Source organism: Plecotus auritus (genome assembly GCF_963455305.1).
Source record: "Plecotus auritus genome assembly, chromosome: 2".
Taxonomy (NCBI): Eukaryota; Metazoa; Chordata; class Mammalia; order Chiroptera; family Vespertilionidae; genus Plecotus; species Plecotus auritus.
The window spans coordinates 38,324,762-38,350,229 of NC_137771.1; the positions used below are offsets into that span (position 1 = coordinate 38,324,762).

General features: G+C 51.9%; 1 protein-coding gene across 1 annotated transcript; it reads right to left on the minus strand.

The window, feature by feature from the left end:
• Positions 1-7,393: 7,393 nt before the first annotated feature.
• Positions 7,394-9,183, minus strand: FOXD2 (forkhead box D2; the record flags this gene model as incomplete). Its single annotated transcript, XM_080654403.1, has 1 exon — positions 7,394-9,183. One exon carries the CDS (start codon positions 9,181-9,183, stop codon positions 7,690-7,692), a length of 1,494 nt encoding a protein of 497 aa, XP_080510529.1. The 3' UTR covers positions 7,394-7,689.
• Between the last annotated feature and the right edge of the window lie 16,285 nt (positions 9,184-25,468).

A 25,468-nucleotide genomic window follows, 5' to 3' on the forward strand; every position in this document is an offset into this window, starting at 1 on the left:
TGCAACTTTCCATCTGCATCCTGCTGAGCAACTTTGGGCAAACCCCACCCTCACTCCTCCTCCAGACCTGTTTCCCCATCCATTCAATGTGAGCTGGGAACCTCGCAAGCATTAGTGTTACAAACGGCACCGCCCTCTCGCTGCAGAATAGTTCAGGGTGGAGGGGAGGCTCCGAAGACCTCTGGGACCACTGGCCACGTCTCGTTGTGCAGTCTGGAAGAGAGGGTGCTCGCAGCACCTGTCGGGAGAGCAGGTCAGAGTCCAGATAATGGAGCCTCTGGGTCACTCTTGCACAATCTGGATCCATCCTGAACCCAAGGCAGGCTAAAGGGGCTGGACACCCGCAGGAAAGGGAGGAAACGGGCTGTGGGAGGAGGCCGCCTGCTCCACTCACTGCTGGCCAAGTCTCGGTGCCCCTCAGTGACTTCACTCACTGGGTGCTCTGAGTTCCCACTTTATCTGCAGTGGGGAAGGAAGTAGGGAGAAGGTGGGCAGGTCCCAGGTCCTCTTGCTAGAAGAATAATGGAAGAGGCTCAGAAATTGGGCCTCCTCCTCTCACCCCTGCTGAGACCCATTTGTAGTGCTTTAACCCCAGTCCTCCATACCCACAGCCCTTTAGCCTCTGTCCCAGCCAACTCAAGAAAAGCGGACCACATTCTGGGATTCACACTGATACAGTCACAAATAAACACAGTAGCACACACAGTCACTCACAAATACTCACTCCCAAGCACAGTCACCCATACACACTGACACATACCGCCCCCTCTCACACACAAACATATACACAGTTGCAGACCCTCGAGTACCCCAAAAGCACACACACCTATGAACTGTGATACCTGGAACCATCATCATAAAGTGCAAATCTACCATCATTCACCCTTAAAACACCACTCTTTTTTTTTTACCTCAAGTATTGTGGTAATCAGTTGTTTTGCCTTTGCTTCGGCTCTCAGCTTCCAGAGTTAGACCACTTGTAATGATGCTAGGCAGATGTGTGCTGCTTGCACCTCCAGTACAACTGCCTAGCACACAGTAGGTGCTCCATAAATATGTGTGGATAGAAGGAAGGAGTCAGAGAGGAAAGAGCTCTCCAGGACTAGAGGCAAATTAACTCGTCTGTGTTTGATTCTTACTACGCAGTTCTCAGACGGGAAAACCGTTCTGGCCTCACACTCTTCAGATGATCAGCAGAGAAACCAAAGTGCGAGGCGCAGTTCAGAGGCCAGAGTTACTCCCTGGGACCATCAGAACCCAGAAGTGGCCTCGCAATCCATTGGCCCTCGCATTGCCTTACCAACCTCCAACGGGTTTGCAAAAGGATACTCCAAATGGTCCTCCATCCTCCAGCCTGTCTGGCCTCCACAAAGCCTGACTGGTGGGGAGAGGGATTTGGACACAAAACCGACCCACCAGCGCTTGGAGCCTGGGATCCATCCAATTCCTGTACAGACAGTCCAGGTCCTTGGATCCACTTCTCCTCTCTGCAACCGACCCCCTGTGAGATCTGAACCGGGTAAGGAGAAAGTGGAGCCGTTGGTCTTCAAGCCCCTCAAAACTGCTGCCTTCCGGGTCTGAGACTAATTTAAGCGATAACCTCACCCGCTGCCCTTTGACTGGGGTGACGGGACCAGCGGGAATAGCTCAAAACGATGGGGGCATTTGCATGGAACTCAACACTGAGCCTCCAACCCATAGGGCCCTAGAGAAGGGCAGTGCGCAAAGCTTTGGTAGGTCAGGGATGGAGGAGCGGTGGACTCCCCTAACTCAGCGGAAACCGACACTTCTGCATCTGAATAAGATGGGGCATCTAAGCAAGGAGCCGATAGGCACCCACACCTGCTGGGGAAGAGGGGAGAAAAGCAAGGCCCCTTTGTAAGCAGCCCGAGAATTGATTTGGACAATAAGCCCCACTCCTGTACCCGCCCTCACATACATACATACACACACACACACACACACACACACACTGGCAGTGTCAACACAAATCATTTGAAATACACTTTTCAGGGCCTCCGTGATTTTTACGGATCAAAGAGACGAATTTAAATGTTTGCCCCCCCTCCCAATAATTCGTTCTTTTCAGTCCTAAGATCCGTGAAACCGCAATTCCAAATATACTTCTAACTGCACATAGACAGACAGAAATGCCCCGAAGGTGAAGCCAGCCTGAGGCGACCTTCCATCTTCGGGGAAACGAGCGCGAAGGCCCTAGCTCCCCACGACCAAACGCCCAGGACCCCTGTAGCGGCAGCTGCGCGCCCCTAGCCTGCCACCGGCTGGTGCCGGGTCTGCGCGCATCGGTCCCGAGCTGAGCGCGTCCTGGGAGCTGGGCTGCGGAAGGGCCGAAAGCGAGGGAGGAGGTCAAGCCCTAGAGCCTGTCGACCACTTCCAGGAAGACGAAATTATCGCGAGGAGGCTGGCGTGGCCTTGAGGAGGACGCGCGGCACAGACCCCTGCTGCACCCAGAGAGGTAAAGGCGCGGACAGCGAGCGGCTTCCGCTGAGTCCGTGTGGAGCGAAAAGAGCGCTCCGCAGAGACCCAGGACTCAGAGTTGGGAGCTGGGACTCCGGGAGCGTCGGAAACAGCCTGAGGGTATCGGCGCCCAGTCCAGCCCGGGGGGGCGCAGACTTCAGGGAGGTCCCTTCCTTCCGCAGCTGCCCGGAGCCTCGAAGCCTCCGGCCTCTGCAGCGGCCGCAGCCTCCCGCCGCAAGGCTCGCTCCGCTGCGAAAGGAGGCGGCGCCCGCTCCGCCCCGCGCCGCGCCCACTAACCGGCGGAAAATAATCATTCTCGAAGCCGGAGCTGGGAACCTCTGTCCCCCTTACAGTTTTCTATGTTGATACGGGTCTATGCCGGCCGTAAAGAACAGAATAATTCCTCTCCGAAAGTCCAATTAACATTGGTTTTGCTCTCAGATGCCCCGATAGACAAAAAGCTTAGGAGGCTTAATTATCCTGAGCTACCTCTGCCCACCGTTTCTCTAGAAATCTCAGAGCGCCAACCCCCGGGACAAATGTGAGCTGGGTCTCATCCTTCTGGATGGTCCTCCTGGACGCATCTCCAGGTCCCAGCCTACGCAACCTTTTGAACCATGTATCCGAGTAATTTTGGCGCAAACCCAAACTCTCCTCGCTTCTCTTGGGCCGGATGCAAGAGAAATTCCGAACCCGGTCCGTGAAGACCCTATGCGAGCTGCCTCCTCCCATCGCCTCCTAAGCTCAAAATCCTATGAGGCACGCTCCACACTCGAAATCTTTTCTCCCTTTCTTCTGCAAGGTCCCTCGTTTAAACAGCGTCAGCGCCTTTATTCGGCCCGACGCGGAGGAAAACCCGACTGATCGGTCATTGTCTGGTCCGCGACCGCTCCCACCCCCGCCGCAATCAGTGTCACAAAACGCCCCTTTCAACAGATTCCAAACCCTCTTCACCCGGGCTCACCGAGCCTTCAACTTCATTAAGTGCGCGCTGCAGCGGTGCTGGAGGAGGCGAAGTTTAAATAAACCCGAGAGGAGAAGGAGGAGGGGCGGGCCTGAGGAGGGTTGCTCGTTGAAGGGGAGAGAGTGAAGTGTTTTTGAAAAGGGGAAAAAAGTCATCAGGGGAAAAGCGCTTTGTAACCACGAAGACGCGCCTGCTGTGGCGAGAACAAATTGGATATGGAGGGGAAGTGTCCGCCCCCACCTCGACTCCCGCTCCTGGGTGGTCCGGGGTGCCCCAGGAGAAAGAAAGATGGGGAAGAATCAGCGGTGAAAATAATTCACCGCTTTAATTGGGCTGCAAGAGAGAGGTGGGAAGAAGAGGCTCACCGGTGTGCCTCGATCACCCCCAACCAAATATCCTTCACTAAAATAAAATAAAACAACTGCCCTTAGCCGGAACTGAAAGAATATCAAAGTTTGAGAATCAAGGCTATTGTCGGCCATAGAAAGTAAATCTGCAGGATGGGGAAAATTCTGCCCGGAAAGACCCCCTCCCCTTCCTTGTGGCCTGGGGCCTCCGGGCGCGGGATGAAAAGGAATGAAATTGAACGAAATTGAACGAAATGAAGTGAAATTGACCAGTGAAATTCGCCAATTTTCTTCCCCTTTAAACTGCCCGCTCGGCAGCACTCTGAGAACCCCCCAAGCCGATTTCTTAGCATTTTTTTCTCACTTCGAGAGATGAAGGTGTTCCCTGTATATTTTCTTATTATTGTCACCGATCGTTGAGGTCTGCGGGGGCGGAGGCTCAGCTGTCTCCACCCAAACAGTGGGGGAAGCTACAGGAGCCGCTGGAGGTGGGATGGCCTATTTCACCTCCGGAAAGGCTGGCCTTCACTGAACACCCAACCTAAGCACCCACAGGCTGGGAGGGAGCCACTTACCAGCCAGTCTGGCCTGGAGGGGGTGGCGAGCCTGAGGACTCTACCAGACAAATCTGCAATTCCCTCATTCTTCTCCTTGCTTCTCCTCACAGTCCAGGTCGCTGGTGGGTCCTTGCCATCTTCTAATTAACAAGTTTCTGGCCCACACAACCCAAATCGGTCCCAAATTCAAAACACCCTCCTTCTCTCCTGCCTTCAGCTCACAGGTCGCTCAGCAATCTTTTTCTGATGTGTTTCAAGGCCAGCTGGACACAGGTGGCTTCTTTCTGGACCCCAGTACTCAGCCATTATATCTGGCCTGTATTTGGCCTTGTGGGAATCTAGGGTCTGAGTCATGGGTCTGAGGTACCAAGCTCCACAGAAGCCCCTGAAAGGGTGTGTCTCACTCATCCCCAATCCTCTTATCTCTACCTTTTCCAGATCTGGATGGACCCTCTGACACCAAGCAATACACTCAGATAAATCCACACACACTTTCACAAAGACAAATTGAGGAAACTGGAAGGATTTGCTGCTTCTTTTGGAATAGCAGTTGTGGAAGTATCTCATCTATCCATCATCATATATGAATTCTGGCTGACTTAATTTTCTCTCTTTTAGAGAGGAAACACCAATTGATAAAACTTTTACTTGAAGCACCAAACTAATATCTGGAAGTGACCTATTCATGGTAAATGGGATCGTGTAAGCCACAAAGTGCTTTATTGTGGGCAAACACATGGTTATGTTCAACCTTCCTCAAGTGAAAAGAAATGAAATCAAACTCAGCAATGGAAATCAACCAAGCAGCCAGCCAGGGGTATCCAGGAATCAATAGTCAGTCCCTCTGTTACCACTGAGTTCAACCTTACTTCTCTTGGACTGCTTGATAAAATCATGGGGAGATGGCCCACTGCATGCATTCATTTTCCCTCCACTTCTCTCTCTCAACAAGATGGAAGAGAGGGCACCTCAACTCTAGCAGAAGGGCTGCATTTACCAGATGTACCTGGGACCTTGTCTCTCCTCCACCGGGCTGAGAGACTTAACAGTCCCAACCACTCTCCCTCAGCCCTGTACAGTCTTCCCACCCTGACCCTCTTCTATAGGGCACTGTCCTCTTTCTCCTCCTTTTTTCCTACTATTGTCAGTGCCCAGGAATCTGGTTAAAAAGACCGGTATGGCTTCTCCCTGCCTGCCCCTCTCAAGTTCTCTCTGTCTGTCTTCTTCCTTCTCTGTCTACCACTTGTCTGCAAACACTCTCCCTCTGCATCTATTTTCTGTGAAGGCTGAACTTCCTCTTTTGCACCTCCATATCACTCCTTCTCCGCTATGACCTTAGTTGAATATAAGAGAAAAGACCTACAAAAGGATCTCTTCTAACCCAACATGCTTTGCCAGTCTGGCCACAGGGAGTCCCAGGCACAGGCAGTGAACCGGAGGCCCAGATGGCTTATGGAAGACACTAGCCAATGCAATGTCTTTGCATTCAAGCAATAGGTTCCAGCTATAATCATGGGTCAAGGATTGAGGAGGTTTTCCCTAACAGAATATGACCACACTGACTACCACAAAGCACACCTCTAATCCCCTCAGACTGGGAAAGAGAGGAGTTTCATAGTCCCCAATTCAAGCCATTCACTCTATTACGTGGTTGGATCAAGGAAGGCCCTACAGTGGCATCAGAAACCTCTCTCCTTTTAGGGACATAGAAATAGACAGTGACAGAAGATCACAGACACACGTTCATGGTCACACATATAAATTAAAACACAGATATCCTGAAGTACAACTCATCCCCCCCCCCTAAAAAGGACAACAAAACACAGATATTGACAACCCAAACAAACACAAATCACAAGCTGCATTAAAAGCCCCCACACATAGAAGCACGCAGAAAATGCACAAGAGACACAGCCATTTAAACTGTACTCAATGAGCATAGTGTCCACAGCACTGGGCACCCAGATCTGCCCACACTGAAGTCTGAACTCAAAGAAGATGAGACTCCCCAGGTGCATATGAAACAAAACCTCTCTGCAGAAACCTTCCTGGACCAGAGCGAAAATGAAAGCACTGGAGGGGTCACAGGCCTCCCAGAGTCTTGGCCCATTAACAGCAAAGGCCAAGGCCATAGTTTCCCCCACACCCAATAGCCCAAGCCCTCTTCTGCCTGCCTGGGCTGCCCAGGACCCTTCCTCAGTCCACCTCTGCCCGCCCAAAAGCTGGGGGGGTCTTCTGGGAGAGCCCTGACTATGTAAACAGGGGAGTGCAGGCAAGCAGACTGAGCTGGTGACTGCTGGAGTTCACATACATTTATTCAATTGACACCAATGGGGAGTAAGGGGAGACAGATTTTTCTTTTCTTCCACACAAACCATCAGAGGCTTTCACAGTCTCCCCACAGTGGAGAAGTCTAAGTCAATGCACACCCAGTGGACAGAGAACGCAGATAGCAGCCGGCTGTACAGATATTTACACATAATTACAGGACCCCCTGCCACAGGATGTGCCCTCACCCACCCCACCCCCACTTCTCCAGTCCCTGACCCAGACCCTCCTCTCCCACCCTAAACTCATTGCCCTTAGCTATAATAAATATCCCAGGGCCTGGGACAGAGTAGAACGCTGACAGGGCGGCTGGCCCTGGTTGGCGGGACCCAACCAGCTATGGGAAAGGGGAAATGTTCCTTCAAAAGCACCCCAACACAAAAGGGGAAGGATGCTCCCCAGTGGAGTGGGATCCAGGGTTTCCAAAGGGATTTCGGAGACACCTCGCTTCAGCTCTCTGCTCAGCTTCACCTGTGTAGACACAGCTTTAGGCTTCAGCAAGAACGAACTTCCTTGGAGAATAGCAAGGAAAAAAGTTGACTTTTTCTTTTAAGTACGAAGCAGATAATAGGTGTCTTTAAATTATAATATTGGACAAGCAAGATCTCAAAGTCGGGGAAGGAATGAAGGAGATACAGAGAGGAAGACCTCTCTGCGCAGTTGGTGTTTCTGGCGGGATCCTCCGGGCCTGGGAAGGCACCGGGAAAGCATTCTTCCGGGGCTGCCAGAGGCGCAGAGGCTGGGAAAAAGCGAAGGCTCCCCCCATCCCCCTCTTGCTGCTCAAACTGGAATGGAATCAAAGCTTGGACCTGGTCGCGGAGACCCGGGCTCTCCCTGAGCGATGGAGCCCGCTTGGTCCCAACTATCGCCGATATTCTGAACGCGGAGCCAAGTCGCGCGCGCCGGCCCAAGGTCTGGAGACTCTTCACAAATAGACTCCCTGAGTTCCGCTGGGACCGCAGGAGCTGCCGGGAGAGGCTGAGCGCGGGCTCAAGTGGCCCTGGGCCCGACGCGGTCAGAAGTGGCAGCCACTGAGACCGGCAACTTTGCCGGCAAATGGGGGCCCTGAGGACAGGAGGGCTTCCCCGGGGTGCGAGAGGCGGATGTGGCCAGCCACTGGAGCCAAGGCAGGGGCAGTCAGCATGGCCAAGACTTGGGCTTGACCTCCAGGACCCGCCGCCGCCGCGAACGGCGATCCCGGCGAGCTCTCGCCTCCGCCCGGGGGTGCAGTCCCGCCGCCACCGTGGCCCATGATGTGGTCTATAGAGAAGGAAGGCCTCTGCCCAGCCCCGGCGCCCCCGCCGCCCGCACCACCGCCCGTGTCTGTCTTGAGGCCCTGGCGCAGGAGTGCGGTGGACAGACCAGTCGCAGTGCCGGCTGCGGGAGGGCTCAGGGATGCGGGGTAGAAGGCTTTGGCGCAGCCCAGCTCTGCGCCCAGGAAGGCGGGAAGGCCTGCGGGTCCCGAGCCCGGCCCCGACCCCGTGCCTGGCGCTGGGGCCTGAGCCGAGGCCGCTCCCGCGAACACTGAGGCCGTCGGAGGTCCGGGTGGAGGCGCAGCGGCACGGCCAGGGGGGACCGACAGCTGGCAAGGCGCGGCTGCGGCTGCGGCGGCGAAAGCGAAGGCGTGCGGGTGTGGATGCGGATGCGGGGCCGGGCCGGGAGGGGGGGCGCCGTAGGCAGGGAGCGCCAACCCGTAGCCGTAGCCGTAGGCACCGTAAGCGGCGAAGCCCGGCAGGAAGGCGCCGGGGTCCCCCGCCGCCGCAGCCCCACCACGCAGCAGCAGCTCGGGGTGAGGGTGTGTGTGTGGATGCGGCGGCGGTAGGGGCTGCCGCTTGAAGCGCTTTCGGCGCCGCAGGAAGCTGCCGTTGTCGAACATGTCGGCCGACTCCGGGTCCAGCGTCCAGTAGTTGCCTTTCCCCGGGTTGCCCGGCTCTCGGGGGATCTTGACGAAGCAGTCGTTCAGTGAGAGGTTGTGGCGGATGCTGTTCTGCCAGGCGGGGAACTTCTCCCGGTAGTAGGGGAAGCGCCCGCTGATGAACTCGCAGATCTCGCTCAGCGTCAGGCGCTTCTTGGGGCTCTGCAGAATAGCCATGGTGATGAGCGCGATGTACGAGTAGGGTGGCTTCACCAGCGGGCTCCGTGTCGCCGCGCCCCCCGACGGCGGTCCCGGCCCGGGCCCCGCCGCGCCCCAGGCCGCCGCCGCGCCTGGCCCGGGGCTCCCCGCTGCGGCCGCCGCCCCCCGGGGCGCTAGAGCGCGGGGCTCGCCGTCAGAGCAGCCGCCTGACTCCTCTTCCTCAGCGGCGTCCGCCTCGGCTTCCTCCGAGGGCGGCTCGGGGCCGTTCGGGAGCGCGTCCCGGGGGACCCGGGGCCCGGAGCGGGCGAGGAGCTCCCCCCCACCGCTGCTGCCACCGCCGCCGCCCACCACGTCTATGTCTGCGTCCGCCTCGGACAGCGCGGCCGGAGAGTTCTCGGAGGACATGATCTCGCAGCAGCAGCTGCCCAGGGTCATGGTGCCGCCGCCGCCACCGCCGTTCTCCGGCTCCGCTCCGGCCGCGGCTCCGGCTCCGCTGCGCTGCCTCTGGGGCGAGTATGTTTTGCGCGCGGGCGGGGAGGGGGCGGGGGACTGAGGCGGACAGGGAGGGGTGTCCCCCAGCTCCGCAGCGCCCCCTCGTGGCCTAACTCGGCGGCTCGCCCCACTCGGCGAGCACCCGACTGGCTGCCCTCTCCGCTGCCCCGGGAGCCGGAGCGGGGCCTGCACCCGGAAGGAGCTGAGGGGTCCTTCCACCCTAACCAGTCTCGGCCCCCGGTCCACCCGTGCTGGGGGGCTGGGGAATTCGTCCCTCCCGCCTAGAGGCTGCCCAAGGCGGAAGAGCGCGCGCCGGGGGCGGAGCTCCCTAAGCGGGTGGGGCGGGGTGGGAGGGGGCGGGATGGGGCGGGCGGAGCGGCTCCGCGGAGGGGCCCGGCGGGAACCAACAGCCGCCACGGCTGGAGCCCCGCTCGCGCGGGAGGCGGGGTCCTCCTTTTCCCCGAAGACCCCGCCAGTCCTTCGTTCCCTGGAGCCGCTGCTGCCTTCAGTGCGCGCAGTCCTTGGATATTAAGGTTCACGCGGACGCCAGCCAGAGCCAGAAGAAGTAGCGACAAGACTCCACCCATCATCTCTCCCCGAGGCAGAGCCGGGGCCACCAAGGCCGAAGTTCGATTGGAGCGCGATTGGGGGGGCCCTGAGACGCCAGGACAAACGCCGCGGGAGCGGGGCCGCTGGAGCCCAGTGGCTTCCGGCCCAAGGGAAGACGCACAGGAGTGATCGCGAGGAGCAAACTTGGAGCTCTCAGCCTCGGGCCTCGGAGAGGTGAGAGATTCCGACTGCTCAGTCTCTTTCTTCCGCAAGACCCCGCCACCTTCCGCTCGCCGCGCCGCTGGACTCCGAACGAGGGATGGTACCCCGGCGACCCAGGTAGTGCGCCGCCTGCCAGTCACTCCCCTCCCAACCTACCCTCACGCTTCTGTGCGGCTCCCGTATTCCCGGGAGCGCGGTCCGCGCCTTAGCTCTGAGTGTGCCTGTACTTTTTCTGTCTCAGTATCGGTTGTGATTCTGTCTTTCTCGCCTTCCGTGAATTCTTGTCTCCGTCTTCTGCGGACACCCTGCATTTGCCTGGATGTCTGTTTGTGTGTCTGGGAATTCCTTGCTCAGTTTTCCTCTCTCCCCCAACCCCAGTCACACTGGAGGGCGCCCCCCAACTTTCTAGCTGGACTTGTAGGTTCTACAGACAGGCAGCAGGACTCCCACGGAGACCTTCCTCAATGAACCCTGACCACAGCCCGGGCCAGTATTGCCTTCATCTCTCAGAATCCTGTGCACACAGGTTGGTCCTGTGCCCTTTTTCTCGCCAGCCGGATTCCTTTCCATTTCATTAGGCCTGTCTCTTCCCGCGTGGTCTCCCACCAGGAACTCAGCAACGAGTAGCACCTGCTCAGACTGGACCCATCTCAACCTCTGAGGTGTGAAAGGGGAGTTGGGCCCTGGAGGTAGGCAAGAATAAGCATACGGGCCGGCTGCTGTCCCGACAGCGCCGCGCAGTGGTCAAAGCTTGGCCACTCGCGGCCTGAGACCCAACTGAGCTCCACAGTCTCGCTATAGGACAGTCAGCAGGTTACTTTCCCTTGCCAGCCTCGGTTTCCTTCTTTGCTTAGTAATTAAAAGCAGGGAGCCTGGAGTCAGGTTTCTGGAGTCCCAGTCCTGTACTTACCAGCCCTGCCACCTTGGATAAGTTTCATAAGTCTTTGTGCCTCTGTAAAAATAAGATTAAAAATACCTTGGTCATGACTAATATGTAAAAGTAGCCAAATCATTCTGGGTTACTTTTGAAGAGGGTATTGTGAGCACTTTGAAGACGCCTGGGAAGAAAAAAAAAGGAGTCAAAGGTGGTGTATTCTCCCACCTGATCTCAAGCCCTGGTGCAGCCCTCTAACGCAGTGAGTTACCACTGCCATGCCAGTCACTGTGCAGAATTAGGCCCCTTGCAGATAAGCACTGAGAAAAGGGTGGGAGGCGATTTGCAGCCCCTGCAGGCTGTATCTCAGCAGAGCCCATGTGAGGGTGGAGGAATTCTCACTTTCATCTAACAGCAGCCTCCAATATATGGAATAATCTAGTGTAAAACTAACTTTTCAATTCCACATGTAGGCCAACAGAGGCCCCAGGAGGGAAGGGACTCCCCTAGGCTCTCCAACAAGACAAACTAGGGTCAGGTGCAACTCTTGTTACAGAATCCTCATGACAGAGTTCTCCATCCTCCTGAGCCAAAGGAGGGTAGAAGGCAGGGCTGGCTGCTCATATCCTGTGAGAGCAACTCCTCTGGTCTCCTCTTTAGGCCCTCAGACAAAGGGGGTCCACCTAGTGTGCTGGGCTGCATAAATCCTGTTCTTGGGGAAAAGAGAAGAGATCCAGGCCTTAAGCCATGGATAGGAAATTGGGCAGGGACTAGTGGCCCTGGAATCAGAATTTCCTAGGTGATAGGGCTTTGTGGGGGAGGGGAGGGGCTTTGGAGAGAAATTTCTTTCATGAGTCCAGAACTCACATAACTAGGGTTGCTAGATTTAGCAAATTAATTTTATCTGGCAACCTACACATACTCCCAGCATGCTCAGTCTCTCTCACTTCACAGACACTCTACTGTCTACCACACAACTCCAACCCAGCTCAGTTCTGCTAGTGTCTAAGTAAATGGAGAGAAAAGCAAGACTGGCATCTTTCATCTCACCTTCTAAATGTCTTCGTTTCTAACATGGCAAATGTAAATAAATAAGTAGCTTCCTTCCTTGCTAGAGCTCTCCTGGTTCCCCAGGCTCCAGTCCCCTGCCCAGCTTCAGGAAAGACTGGCTGAGACATTTGCTTCCCAGATATCCTAGTTCTAATGCTACAGACAGAGCTCTACAGAGCAGCTGCAGCTGCCGGCCCCTGCCTCTGCCTGGCCCTGCTCCTCAGGACTGCTGCTGGGACTCAGACTGGGGAAAGGGAATGCACCCCCTTTGCCCCCCTCTGCAAAGTGCCAGTGGTGCATGATCTTAAGGAATCATCACCCAGGCCCTTCAAACACACACACACACACACACACACACACACACACACACACACAAAATGAGGCCCAGGAGATCACATGACTTTCCAGGCTTTTGAAGGCTCCCAGTCCCCCAGTTAGGTTGGACCCAGGTGTCTGGACTCCCAGCCCAAACCTGTCTGTTTACCCAAATGACTGCTTAGCCCCTGGCCAGGCTCCACTCTTGCCTGGGGAAAGGTTTTCTGGGAGCTTCTCATCCCTTCCAAGGTTCTGGGCCTATTTGTTTTGAACAATGCACTGGGGGCTGGGAGAAGGGCCACCTGGGTTTGGAGATTCCTTTCGTTTCTGCCCTTCTCCTGTGGCTCCAGCCCTTCCTGCTTCTGCAACTCTGTGTGAGCCTGTCACTCTCACCTGGAAAACCTGGTGCTTTTCCAGAAGATTGGGGTCCAGCACCCATGCCTGCAGCTTCAGAGAAGCAAGGGTGACAAGGCTTGTGCCCAGCCACTTTCTTCTGCCTATTTGGCCACCTCTCATGAGCAACCCAGAAACGACTAGGAGGAAGCATTTGCTGGAGGGGGGGCGGCGTCCTTTTGGCAGTGTTCTACTGTAAAATGTTCTAATAACCTGGAAAGGTTGTTATGTGTTTATTGAGATGTGTTGCTATCAATGGCATCTCTCCCCATATGGCTTCTTCCTCCCCTCCTTGTGGTACATGTAGACATGCTCTTAGAGGTGGGGGTCAGGGGGAGGAGAGTCTTCCCTGATTATGAGAATATCATTAAGTCAACCGTGAGACTGGCCAAGAGTGGCGCTGAGCGAGCTAGAGGCGGTGGCTGCATTACCCTCGGCCTTTCCAGGGTTGAGTTCCGTGAGCGCAGAGATCCACCCCTTAGTGTGGCCGGGTGCAAACCGCGGCCTTAGCTGGACAAGGGGACAGACAAGACGTCTATACACTTCTCTCATTTTATTCACAAACCTGACCAGCCTGGGGGAAGTGGCGAGACTGGCCGCAGCCTCCCGCTTCCCGTCCTTCCACCCAGCTGCAGCTCTGGAACGAGATGGTGTTTGGGCGTAATTGGTACATCTTTCGACCCCAGATCTCCGCCTGCTCCAGAGTGATGATGCCCCGGCCTGGCTAGGAGGCAGGAGACTTCAGATCTGCAGGGCGAACCTTAGGCGGAGGGGCTCCCTACTCACAGGAGCGGGACTCAGATCAGGGTTCTAGGAGAGGCGTGGCCCTCTGCAAGCACAGCACTAACCGGGCCTCCATCGTATGCGCCTTCACCACTGAAGGCCACCTGCCCACCCCTAGGCGCCGGTTCAGGGGTCGTGCGCTTCTGCGGCACCCCCACACCTGTGTACCCTCCACTTCTAGAAGGAAAAGTCTCTTTCCTTCCATTACGCCTGACCACAGTCCCCTCCCAGCCCCACCTACCCTGGGACTACGTGGTGGGGGGCTCGATTGAGCACCCTATGGCCCGAGGACAGCGCGGCGGCGTTGAGACCAGGGTGAGCAGCGGGACCTATTGACTGACTTCCGTTCGTGGGAAGAGGGTTGCGAGCTCAGGAGAAGGTGAAAACAGCGCGGCTCGCAAACTGCCCGACCTGGGGACCAGCTTCGCAGCGACCAGGGTAGGGCAGGTTCCACATGCTTGGGAGACCTGCAGGGGAGTAGGGGACGGGAACTAGTGCCCCTCCGTCAAAGTGTGTCCTGAGTTTCGGGGTCAGAGGGTCTGTTTCTCTGTCCGTGTGTGAGTTGTTTGTTGCGTTGGTGTGCCCCTCCAGGCAACAGTGGCTCTGGGTGCCCCACTACTTCCCAGAGCAACCAGCACCTGTCCTGAGTCCTCCCCTCCGGAACGCACGATCTGTGCGGGGACTGTCCTGGAGGGCTTGCCTTTAACCCCAGGGCCTGAAGCGGCGGCGTGACCTGGTTGGGGGCTGCAGACCCACTCCGAGCCCGCAGCGAGACTCTGGCAGGGAAGGAGCGCGTGGGAGGGTGTGAGCTTGGATAGGTGTCTGGGACGATGCGTACGGGGACTACGCTGTGGACAGCCAGGCCGACTGCAGCGGCGGCCTTCTTCCGACCAATTACATAATGCCTGCTGGAGCAGCAAACCTCGGGAACCCGACGCCACTCCGGAGCCCTGAATTGGGGCAGGGCAGGAGGGAGAAGGGTACAGAGCTGTCCGAACTTGGGCCCTTATTTCACACGCGCACGCGCGCACTTAGCCGTTCCGATTTCGAAGCAGAGGTGGAACCCGTAAAGCTCCTCTGGCCAGGTGCCTGAGGCCTCTGGAGCGGACCCACTAGCAGAGCCAGGAACCAGCGGGAGCCCTGGCCTTGCAGACGCTTATTGCGGATTCCTGGGCAACAGCGCCCTCTGGAGGAGCCGCGCATCCACGCAGTCAGAAACTGGACGCCGTGGTCCCTCCCCTTCCCCATCTCACCCCTTCAGTACAGTCATTCAGGAACTCATAACCTCAGGACCCTTTTTTTGCGCAGGCTTACTTCCTTTCCCAATCTGTACCTGTACCTCAGAACCCTGCTCAGATCCCGCCTCTTCCAAAAGGAAGCCTTCTCCAGAGCCCAACTATCTTCCCCCTTTCCTGCTCTAAGCACCTCAGAGCCTAAAGCCTAAACCCTCGATTCCAGCACTGCACAGCAGATCTGCTTCCAGCCTCGCCTTTCTCCAAAAAGACTGTTAATTCATCCATTCCACTCACCCTTTACATGGGTGTGCTGTAGTTCTCCTCCCCGTCCCAGTAAAATAAGACTGAAGTTTATCTCCACTCCACTCATACCTGATTTGCTCTGTCTCCCCTCTTCACCTTTGCACTCTGCTCACTCCTAATTCTTTGTCCATTCCAAATGTCAAGCTTTATGCACGACTTTCCCCCAACAGCACCCCACACTGGCCAGGCTGAGAGGGCCTGCTGCCTCTGTGCTCCCAAAGACTTAACTCACTCTGTTGTCATGATTTGTTTTCCAGTCTGTCTCCCTCTGTTCACTGTAAGCTTCTTGTAAACAGACATTATATTGTTTTCATCTTCATCTTTCCTCCTCCACAAAATTGGGATAAGAATTGTACCTACCACACTGAGTTGTTGTGAGAATTAAATGAGATAATGCATATAAAGCACTTAGCCCAGCACCTGGTCCTTTGAAAGAGCTCAATAAATATTTCTCATCATTATAATCATTATTAATCACTCTACCTTCTGCAGGCGCAAAACCTAACACATAGTAGATACTCAATGTTACATATGTGACTCAATTAATGTTACCTATGTGACTAGTTGTTAGATAATGTTAGATATATGAAGGAATGGCGCAACATATCTCTTCCTCAGGTCTGAGACTCACCAGAAAGCTAGCTTACATCACCAATAGAAATATGTGCTCTGAGAACAGACATTGCTTCTATTCTGAAGGGAGGAAAACCTATCTCCCTATCAGAGAGTTTTTCTGTGGTCCCTGATTCCAGCAATCATTGAATATCTCTCTTGTGCTTTCTACCTCAGTTTCCTTCTTTGAAATGACAAACTTCCAGTTATAAACTAAGTCATGGGGATGTAATGTACAGCATAGGGCAGTGGTCGGCAAACTGCGGCTCGCGAGCCATGGTTTGCCACTCTGTTGACTAATGAGTTTGCCAACCACTGGCATAGGGAATAGCATCGATAACATTTGTAATAACTATACAGTGACTGATGGTTATTAGACTTGTTGTGATCACTCTATAAGGCATATAAATGTTGAATCACTATGTTGTACACCTGAAACTAATATAATACTATATTTCAATTATAATTTAAAAATAAAATAAAATTTAAAAAATAAAATGGTTGTGACTAGTCATACCAGCCAAACCCTGTCAAAATCTTCCAGAGGCTCCCATTACTTACAATTTAAAACTCTATCTCCTTAGTATGGTGAACTGAGCATGTGTACAATTTTTGGGTGTCCCACTTCTCTGTTGGGTAAGACCTCCCCTCCCATTTTCCATGTGGTCCTGATGGGACTGTCCAATCTCTGTCCCCCTCACACTTACCTCCAGGAGAGGACAGGCAGCCCAGTTGGATGGAACATAGTATTGCAAGTCCAAGGCCCAGTGATTGGTCCAGGTAGGAGTAAGTGACCTAAGCTGAGCCAATCACTCCTTCCACAAGATTTGGTATATGGACTGCAGGACTCTGGGATATATGGACTCTGGGACTCTGGGAGGGAGGGTTCTCCGTTCGGATCAGAAGATAAGCACATAGGCCTAGCTGCCAGCAGCCATCCTTCCCGCCATATAGAGTGCTGTTTGACATTGAAGCCCATCCACTGAGGGAAACAACCCAAAGAGACAGAGTTTAATAAAAGTGTTGAGTCCCCCTGCTTCGCCTGAAACTAGACCTTTAGACTTGCCAGACATTCTAAAGATATCCTCCTTTTTGCTTAAGCTGGGTTAAATTGCATTTCTGCTGGTTTGAGTTGAATTTCACAAACAGTAAAGCCACAGGAGAGAAGAGTCCTGGGTCCCTGTGACCACTGAGGTGCTGTTCCATCCTGAACTGCCTGCATAGACTTTTATTTGAAAGGAATTACACTTCAGTTTAATTTCATAGACTCCATTTCTGTGACTTGCTATAAGGAAAAGATTCCAACTGGTCCGTCCCTCAGATAAGCGATAGGCTACTTTGATGGTGCCATCGCTGGAAATGCTTGAGTAGGCAAGGTAGTCACTGTGTAGGAATCTTGGAGGCAGTAGAAAGAGTAAGAGATCTTAGAGCTAGGTTCAAATTATGCTCCCACCACTTATTAGTCTTAGACAGATAATCTACCTAACCCTCAGTTTCCTTACTTGTAAAGTATTCAGATAGCTGAGTTGGAGATAGAGACCAAGGAAACTTCCTAGTCGCCACCTCTCAGGGACTCCTGAGACCTAGTATTCTAGTTGGAGCAACTGTGGGTCAGGGTGCCTCAGTGAGGTTCCTCGCTCTCCTCTCCAACCTTGACATTTTTTAAGATGCCTGCTCCAACCTGCCAGGAAAATGCACCTCCCCTGGTTTGTTCATGTGACTAAAGACAGTAGTGGAGCCTGAGTTGAGAAGCCCGGGATCTCCTTCCAGTCGTGCCCTGCCTTCCTGTGCAATCTCTAACAGCCCCTGCCCCTTCCAGAGTCCTCAGTTTCCTCATCTGACCTGTGAAAAGTACATCCCTTGTTCTGGACAGTCTGGCTCCCGGATCAGGGCTCTTAACTACTGTGCCCTACCCACAATTCCAAGTGGGAGCAATTGCCATTCACAGAAATGACAATAATCATGCTTCTGCACCGCCTTGCCCTGTCCAGGCTTCTGGTCATCCTAGCCTGGGTCAGTCCCAAAGGGCGCCACCTGCTACATGAACTGATATCACAGGTGCGGGCCAATGCAGAGCTTCCCAGGCTCTGGAGGATCTTGTTTGCATCCATGGAGTTTGGCACTCCCTTAGTCATGTGCATGCCTCTCACAGGGGGCTCTGCTTGATGGTCCCTCCCCCACTTCCTCCCACAAAGCTGGAGCCACTCAGATCTGGAGGGTTAGAGGCAATGAAATGGGAAATCTGAGGCCAGAGAGGAGCAAATCTTAGAACATGATCCTATGATCAGAAGAAGGAAGTCACAATTGGGGCCCATATGGGAAGGGTAAAAAGAGGGAGATGGTAGCATCTGACAGGAGACCTGGAGGCCTGATGGTGGAGATCCAAAGATATAGCTCCTTACACCTGCCACTGGTGCCCAGGCCTTGGAAGTAGAAGGGAAAAGGAGCCATCACCCCAGACAGGGCACAGACCCCACTTAGGATGGAGGTGGCAAGTGCCCAGGCTTCCCAGACCCAGAGGCCGAAACACCTGGGAGGAGCCTGGTGAGACACTGATGGGAAGGCCACTTGGGAGGAGGGCAGTGAGGTTTGAAAAGGTGAAATTCTGAGCCCAGTTTCCAGGGTCCTTTTGGGAAATAAAAGAGGACAGCTGCCAAAAGAGCCAGGATGAACACACAGGGAGCTTGGTGCCTGGCAAGGGCTGCGTGGAAATGCACTTTAGGAATTTTCCTGCAGATCTACCTGCACACATACTATATGCACAAGGTCTCATTGCAGCTGGTTTGGGAATGCCAAAATGTTGTAAACAATGTAAGTGTCTATCAGTAGGGGCCTGGTTAAATAATGGCACATCTACTACTAGTATATATGGGGACAGTATGCTGTGTAAAATAGAATAAAGAAGTTCTTTTTTTTTTAAATATATTTTATTGATATTTTACAGAGAGGAAGGGAGAGGGATAGAGAGCTAGAAACATCGATCAGCTGCCTCCTGCACACCTCCCACTGGGGATGTGCCCGCAACCAAGGCACATGCCCTTGACCGGAATCAAACCCGGGACCCCTCAGTCCGCAGGCCGACGCTCTATCCACCAAGCCAAACCGGTTTCAGCTAAAGAAGTTCTTTATGTATTGATCTGGGAAGAGCTCCAAGACATATTGTTGAGTGGGGGAAAAAAAAAAGATGTAAAACATTATGTTTTCAGTTGTGTGTGTGTGTGTGTGTGTGTGTGTGTGTTTGTAAAGGAGAAAATAATGTATATTTGTTTTGGTTTATATATGCAAGAAAAATAGAAGCAGGACTAAAAAACTATCTGTTGGAGCAGGGGTAGTATCAGATGCACCTCTGAGTCATCAGCTGAGAAGGGGGACACAATCCAGGAGCTTGGAGAGAGTTGCGAATTGCTGTGGACACAGAAAAGAAAGGCCTTGCCTAAGTGTTTGACCAGGGACTAGACCTCAGATTTCCTGACCCCAGCCCAGCATACTTTCCTCTACTTCCTTCTTACAGAGTGGATCTCTGCACCTAGGACCACCCTCCCACCCCTTTTCCAACCCACTACAGGGGAAGGTTACCAAAGGCTTCCAAGAAGAATGAGAGGGAGGAATCTGGGAGGACTTCCTGGAGGAGGTGGAAAATGCAGCCGTTTTCCTCTCACACACCAAACATTTGGGTTCCCACTGGAGCAAGTGCCTTTCAATCACCAGAATACCATCCAAATCGATCCTGGCTTCATTCCACTGATTTCCTGATCAAATCAGGTGCATACAAGGTGGCCAATCGGTGGCGCTTGTCTCCACAAAATTGTTGAGGGGCAGGAAGAGAGGACAAGAGTACAGGGAAAGGGGAGGTAGAGGGGAAGCATGTAGGAGGGAGGAAGAGGAAAACTGAAAGCAAAAGGAAACCAAAACTCGTCACTTGGTTTGGAAAGGTACCTTTCCAGATCCAGACTGTGGGTGTGAGTGGTTGGGGAATATTGGAATGATCTGAGGAATTTTATTGGTACCTGGAGCTCTCCATCCAAGTTTCTACTTCCCTGGCCTCTTCCTCAGAGAAGAATGACTGGAGTCAGGTGGACCTGGATCAAGTTCTGAATCAGTCATTTTGCAGCTTGACCTGGTAAGTCACTTAGCCTTTATGAGCCCCAATTTCATTATCTATAAAATTGAGTTAACATTTCTAATGCTACCCTGCAGTCCAGGATAAACTGTATTTGATCATGCCTTTTTGTAAGGTACCACCAGAATCAATTTGCTGATATTGAATCTTCTTGTACATGTGAGACTGGCTAGATTTTGTTTGTTCAACCCGCTGTCAGGTTTTGATAATGTAATTAAGTAGACAGAATTGGGATGACTTTTATTTTTCTGGGTTCTGCAACTGATGATTTTCCCACTTTTCTCTATCACCACTGCTACCTCCACCAAGCCACCGTCCTTTCCTGCTTCGATACTGCAGTAGCCTTTTAATTGGTCTCCCCACCCTACCCCAGATCCCCTCTAATAGCGTATTTGAAGCGATGAAATTTCCTCTGAGCGCATCCACTTTGTTCTCACCTTTATTAATTTATAAATAGTCTATAATTTCAACTTTTCTCTAACTTAAGAGTTATTTTTATAAGAAGCGTTTTTTAAAATTTCAAGGGCTTAGTTTAAAATGTGGTCCAAGCCGAAACCGGCTTGGCTCAGTGGATAGAGCGTTGGGCTGCGGACTGAAGGGTCCCGGGTTCGATTCCGGTCAAGGGCATGTACCTTGGTTGCAGGCACATCCCCAGTAGGGGGTGTGCAGGAGGCAGCTGATCGATGTTTCTCTCTCATCGATGTTTCTAGCTCTCTATCCCTCTCCCTTCCTCTCTGTAAAATATCAATAAAATATATTTTAAAAATAAATAAATAAAAATAAAATGTGGTCCAAGAATGTATTCTTATACACGTAAGAATTTACGAACATGTTTAAATGTTGTGTATTCATTGCAATAAAAATCTTAGAACACATTCACATAAGCCCATTCTGGATCACTTACAAGACTCCTGATATCATAAATATCAGAGATCAGATATTTGGAGTCCTCATTTGCATTTGTTATCAAGTAGTGCTACTTTAATCTTGAGATAAGGCTAAAAACAATGTGGAATTAAGTAACTGCTGTGTTTGGGCCAGTTGATGGCATGACTTGCAACCTGAAGGAATATGGGCAGTTCATTCAAAAGAAAAAAAAAAAAAATGTTGGATGAATTTACTCATCACATGGCTCCAGCCACACCAAACTCAGAAGACCTGAGATGGAGCAGTCAGGGTCACATTCAAGGTGCAAGTGATTTGGTTTCAGTAAAACAATATTTTATATTTTATTAATATTATGAATTTGAATGGTTATTTTGTAGCTGTTTGCATTTAATTTATAAAGATTCTGTTTCATAGTTGCCGAAGAGATACAAGTCTAAGGATTTTATATCTGCCCATACTAAATGACATTATAATTTTTAAAAGTTAAAGTCAATACTTGAGGTCACCAGAATTTTTTTCTTTTAAAAGGAGACTGCTTTAGCCCCTGTATCTTGCTAAATTGTCCTCCACCCCCACCTCATAGTTCCAGGATCTCACAAAGGGGTACTTCACACAGGCTGAGAACCAACCCACACACTGTCGGGAAGAGTTCTCACATTGCTTGTTTTGCCTTCTGCCTTCCAGGTGAAGCCCATTGCCTGAAGGAGCCTCTCAGCTGTTATGCTTCCCGTGTCCCTGCCAAGGAGGTCACTTTCCTATGTACTCAGTTTTCCATGTGTAGGGTGATCTTGGCCTCTCTCCAGCTCAGCACCATCCCGTGCCAAAAATCATCCTTCCTGTGCTCCAAGTCCCCCCAAATCAGGAAGCAACCCCCTCAGCTCACTTACTCCTATGAAGAACTCAGAACCATTCCCCTGCCTTCATCCTCTAACCAAAACATGCATTCCTTATTTCCATAACACTGAGCCACCTTCTCACCTTCCTAGGAGTTAGTGCACACTGAACCCAGAAACAACTTCCCATTCTCCTCTTCCTCAGTCCCCACTCCCAAAGAATATAAGGCTACAAAAACACAGCTTTAACTCGACCATTTTATTGTCAACGTGCACACTTAGCTTCTCACGCTAAATTAATCATCTTAATTTCAGATGTGCAAAAATTCCCCCCAAATTGACCTTGACTGAAACAAAGAAACCAGCGAAAAGGAAGATATGGAATTCAAGAAGCAGAGAATCCAACACAGGATAGAGATGGAGGGAATTCCAAGGAAAACAGTGAAGGGAAACAGGTCCACATCTGTGCAGCAGACATGGAGAGCAATCAGCCCAGGCTGGAGCTGGAGGACAGAGGGCTAGGGGAGTGGTGCCCCCCAGGAACAGAAAGCACAACAACCCAAAGCAATGATAGCTTTCCTGGTAAGTTTAACCTCATGAAAATTAGGGAAGGTTTGGCTATGGGTACAAAGAAAGGTAAGTAAATGAAAAAATAAGGCACTGAACTCCAGGAAAAATGAAAAGTTGCACTCTCCCTCCAAAAGGAATGGTAGTCATGGTACACTAGCAGCTATCAGAGACCAATATTTATATAGCAATAATATGTGAATTATTATTTTAACCAAAAGTTGGTGATTTGGGTGGGAATGAGAAGGGATAGATTTCAGAGGTAAATGACAATCTATCATAATAGGAAGTTAATCATTACTGTTGTGAGAGAGTAGTATAAGCATGGAAATACAGAAGTGTATTCAAAAAGAGACAGATATGAATTGAAAGTAGATAGTTCTAGGGTACAAAACAGGGTCCTGAAAATTGGGCTAGGCACCATTAAAACATTGTCATTGCTTTTTGGACTGTTACATTATATGCTTGTTTCAATTCAATAAAAGCAAGAATTGAGTGTTAAAAACTGTGTCTTCAGATTAAAGATGACTTCCAGGTTTCTAGAAAAATGAAGGGGTAGTCGCTTAACGTTTCTGAAAGTTCCATTCAGATTATTCCCCCCCCCCACAAAAAAAAAGGAGAGGGGGGAGAAAAATAAGACTTCCATATTGAAATCTTGCTTCCAGATAAGAAGTGTTTAGTGCTGCAATCCACTTGGGTCCCCTCCCTGCAGCAGGAAGCTTTTCTGTAATAAAACTTTGCTTTCACTCAAAAAAGAAAAAAAGTGTTTAGTGCTTTGTAAAGACAGAATTGGAGTAGAGCTTTGTTTTGTATTTTCAACATCTACCCAAGTGTCAATATTCTTAGGGCACTCTATGATATATAGGTTTCCAGATAATGAACTTTGATGGCAACAACAGTCTCATATTTGTATCTGTATGGGCCCGGCGCAGGGCCTGGCACACAGTGAGCCCTCTATGCTATTGAATGGAAGAACATTAAAGAGGCATTTCAAAACAAAATCTTTCTTGCTTTCCAGTTCAGCAGTGACCTTTCTAGCATTTCCATGCAGACACTTCCTACCTCCTCCTCATTGTGCCAAGATCCCAGGGACAGAGACCTGCAGGGCCATGGTGGCAAGAATGAAATTCAGAGCTCAAGAAGCACTTCCTGGCTTCAGCAGAGTGAGAAGGAACTTCTCCTTCCCTGGAAACTTCTTGGATTTGGAAGGAATTTATCAAGAGGTGCTTTGAGGCAGAAGGAGAGGCTGTAACACCATTTGGAGCAGAAAACGTTTGCATTTTGATCTTTGTGGAGCTATACTCCTTAGAGAACCAGGTTGAATCTTTGCTACCTTCTGGGTCCCAGGGAGGGGCAATTTTCTCATTGGACAAATGGGGAAGTAGCCTTCACCTTCACCTGTTTTGAAGGTCACTGTGAGGATTGCAAGTGAGAATGGAAAGTGCCAGAGTACTGTCAACCCAGTCATTATTCAGTAAGTCAGGCACAATAGACACTAGGGATTCATTCAGTGGCTCATTCAACAAATACTAAGTGAAGAGCTGCTGTGCATCAGGCAAATTCGACCTGACTCTTGCTCAAAAGGGTTAATAGCTGGGGAGGGAGTCTAACCAGGGTGTTTCATACCAGACTGTGCAGATCTACTGTCCTATCTCTAAAGACCGTCTTCCCTACTTCATATTTCCTATACCTTTCTCCTCCATGAGCTGTCCACTTTCCACCCTCACCCTTCATCACCACCCCAGAGGTTTAAACTCTTGTATCTAAGAGAGGGGCATCAGGCTTGTGCAACATGCAAATCACATTCACCCTGGACTCAAGGCACACTGATCCCTTCCCACCTTTTCCCACACCTAATCCAGACACTACTAAACTGGGAGCCCTGAGGCAGAGGAGCTTGGGAAAGCCTGGTGCTTAGCAGTTGGGTCAGCACCCAAGAGCAGGACAGGGTCAAAGGCCAACTCATACAGCAACCTCTGAGTCTCTGCTCAGTGCTGCCCTGTTCATGATGCTGGGACAGTCCTGAATCAGTTCAGGTCCCTGTTGTTCCAGCTCCCAATGTAGCAAAGGATATATTAAGACAAGGGGCATAGCTAATGGCACAGGGCCCAGCTCCAGAAGTGTGGAGAAGGGTGTGGTTCTGCAGCCTGGTCCCACTCTTTAAATAGGGAGCTTTTAAAACTGAGCCTCCAGCCTTGACCCAGTGTCTTTTCTCCAGAATACTGTGCATACTGATCACCAGTAAACTTTGTTAAGATGCAGAATCTGATGACTCAGTGGGTCTGAAGTGGAGCCTGAGATTCTGCATTCCTAACAAGGTGATGCATTTCATCCCAGGAGCTGGCGAAGGGCCAGGGACTACACCTGGAGTCCAAGGCTATAGAACACTTACCTCATTTCTTCGAGGAGTGATTGGTAATGTCTCTTCCCCAGTGGTCCCTAAGCACCAGGAGGCAGGGATCTTGCCCATTTGTTTAGTGATGTATTTATTCCCAAAGCCTAGTGCAGTACTTAGCACATTCAGTAAGTACATACTTGGAGGAGTGGCCAATGCTCCCTTATCCATGGGAGCTGGGAGTAATCACACACAGCAGACAAACCCACTGGCCAAATACACTCATGTGCACACCCATCTCATCTCTACCATCCGCTGGGATGCGGCAGGTGATGGCATTTACTAGGCCTACTATGTGCACAGCTGTGGTTAATGGCCTCCCAATCCTACTGCATGAACTGCTGCCTGATACTTCACTAGGGGCTCACACTATATGAACAACCAAAGATCCTGAACAAAGCCCACACACTCTCTCCCAAGGCCACTCCCCCAAGTCACCAGCCAGCACACCAAGCCCAGAGAAAGCTTTCTTTTTTCTTTTAATCAAGTCAGCTTTAATTAAAAAAATAACCTAATGAGCCAACCCTAAATCTTCCAGATGGTGGGCAGCCCACTAAGTCTCCCTTCAGTCGGGAGCCCGTGGAGCCGCTGGTCTGAGAAATATCCAAGAACTCCTGGAACAGCGCAGCCAGGTGTGTGTGTTCAGAAACTGAGGACAGACAGGTAAGTGGGGTTGGGGCTCAGACTTGCGGGAAATGAAGGGAAGAGAGGGAGGGAGTCATGAACACGGGCGTCTGACCTCTAATGTGTTGTAAGAACTCGAGGGAAGGTTGAAGTAAGGAGTCAGTCTGGGAGGCGGCTTGAGATCGAAAGCCTGGCTTCCGAAGGCTTGGTATTCACGGGAAATCTGGCGTGGAGGCTCATGGGTGGTGATTTGGCGCGGGGACATGGGATCAACAACGGCACTGGGTAAGCGCACAGGTGGGGGCCCACAGGGGAAGGAGAAGAAATGAGGGGCTCACATAGTGGGGTAGGGAGGGTTCAATCCGGTGGAGAGATGGTGGGATTCTCCCCATGGAAAGAGGTAACAGGTGTGCTCAGTCCAAGAGGCAAGGGGGCCTCCGGGCGGCCCCTGCCTGCGGGAAGGGC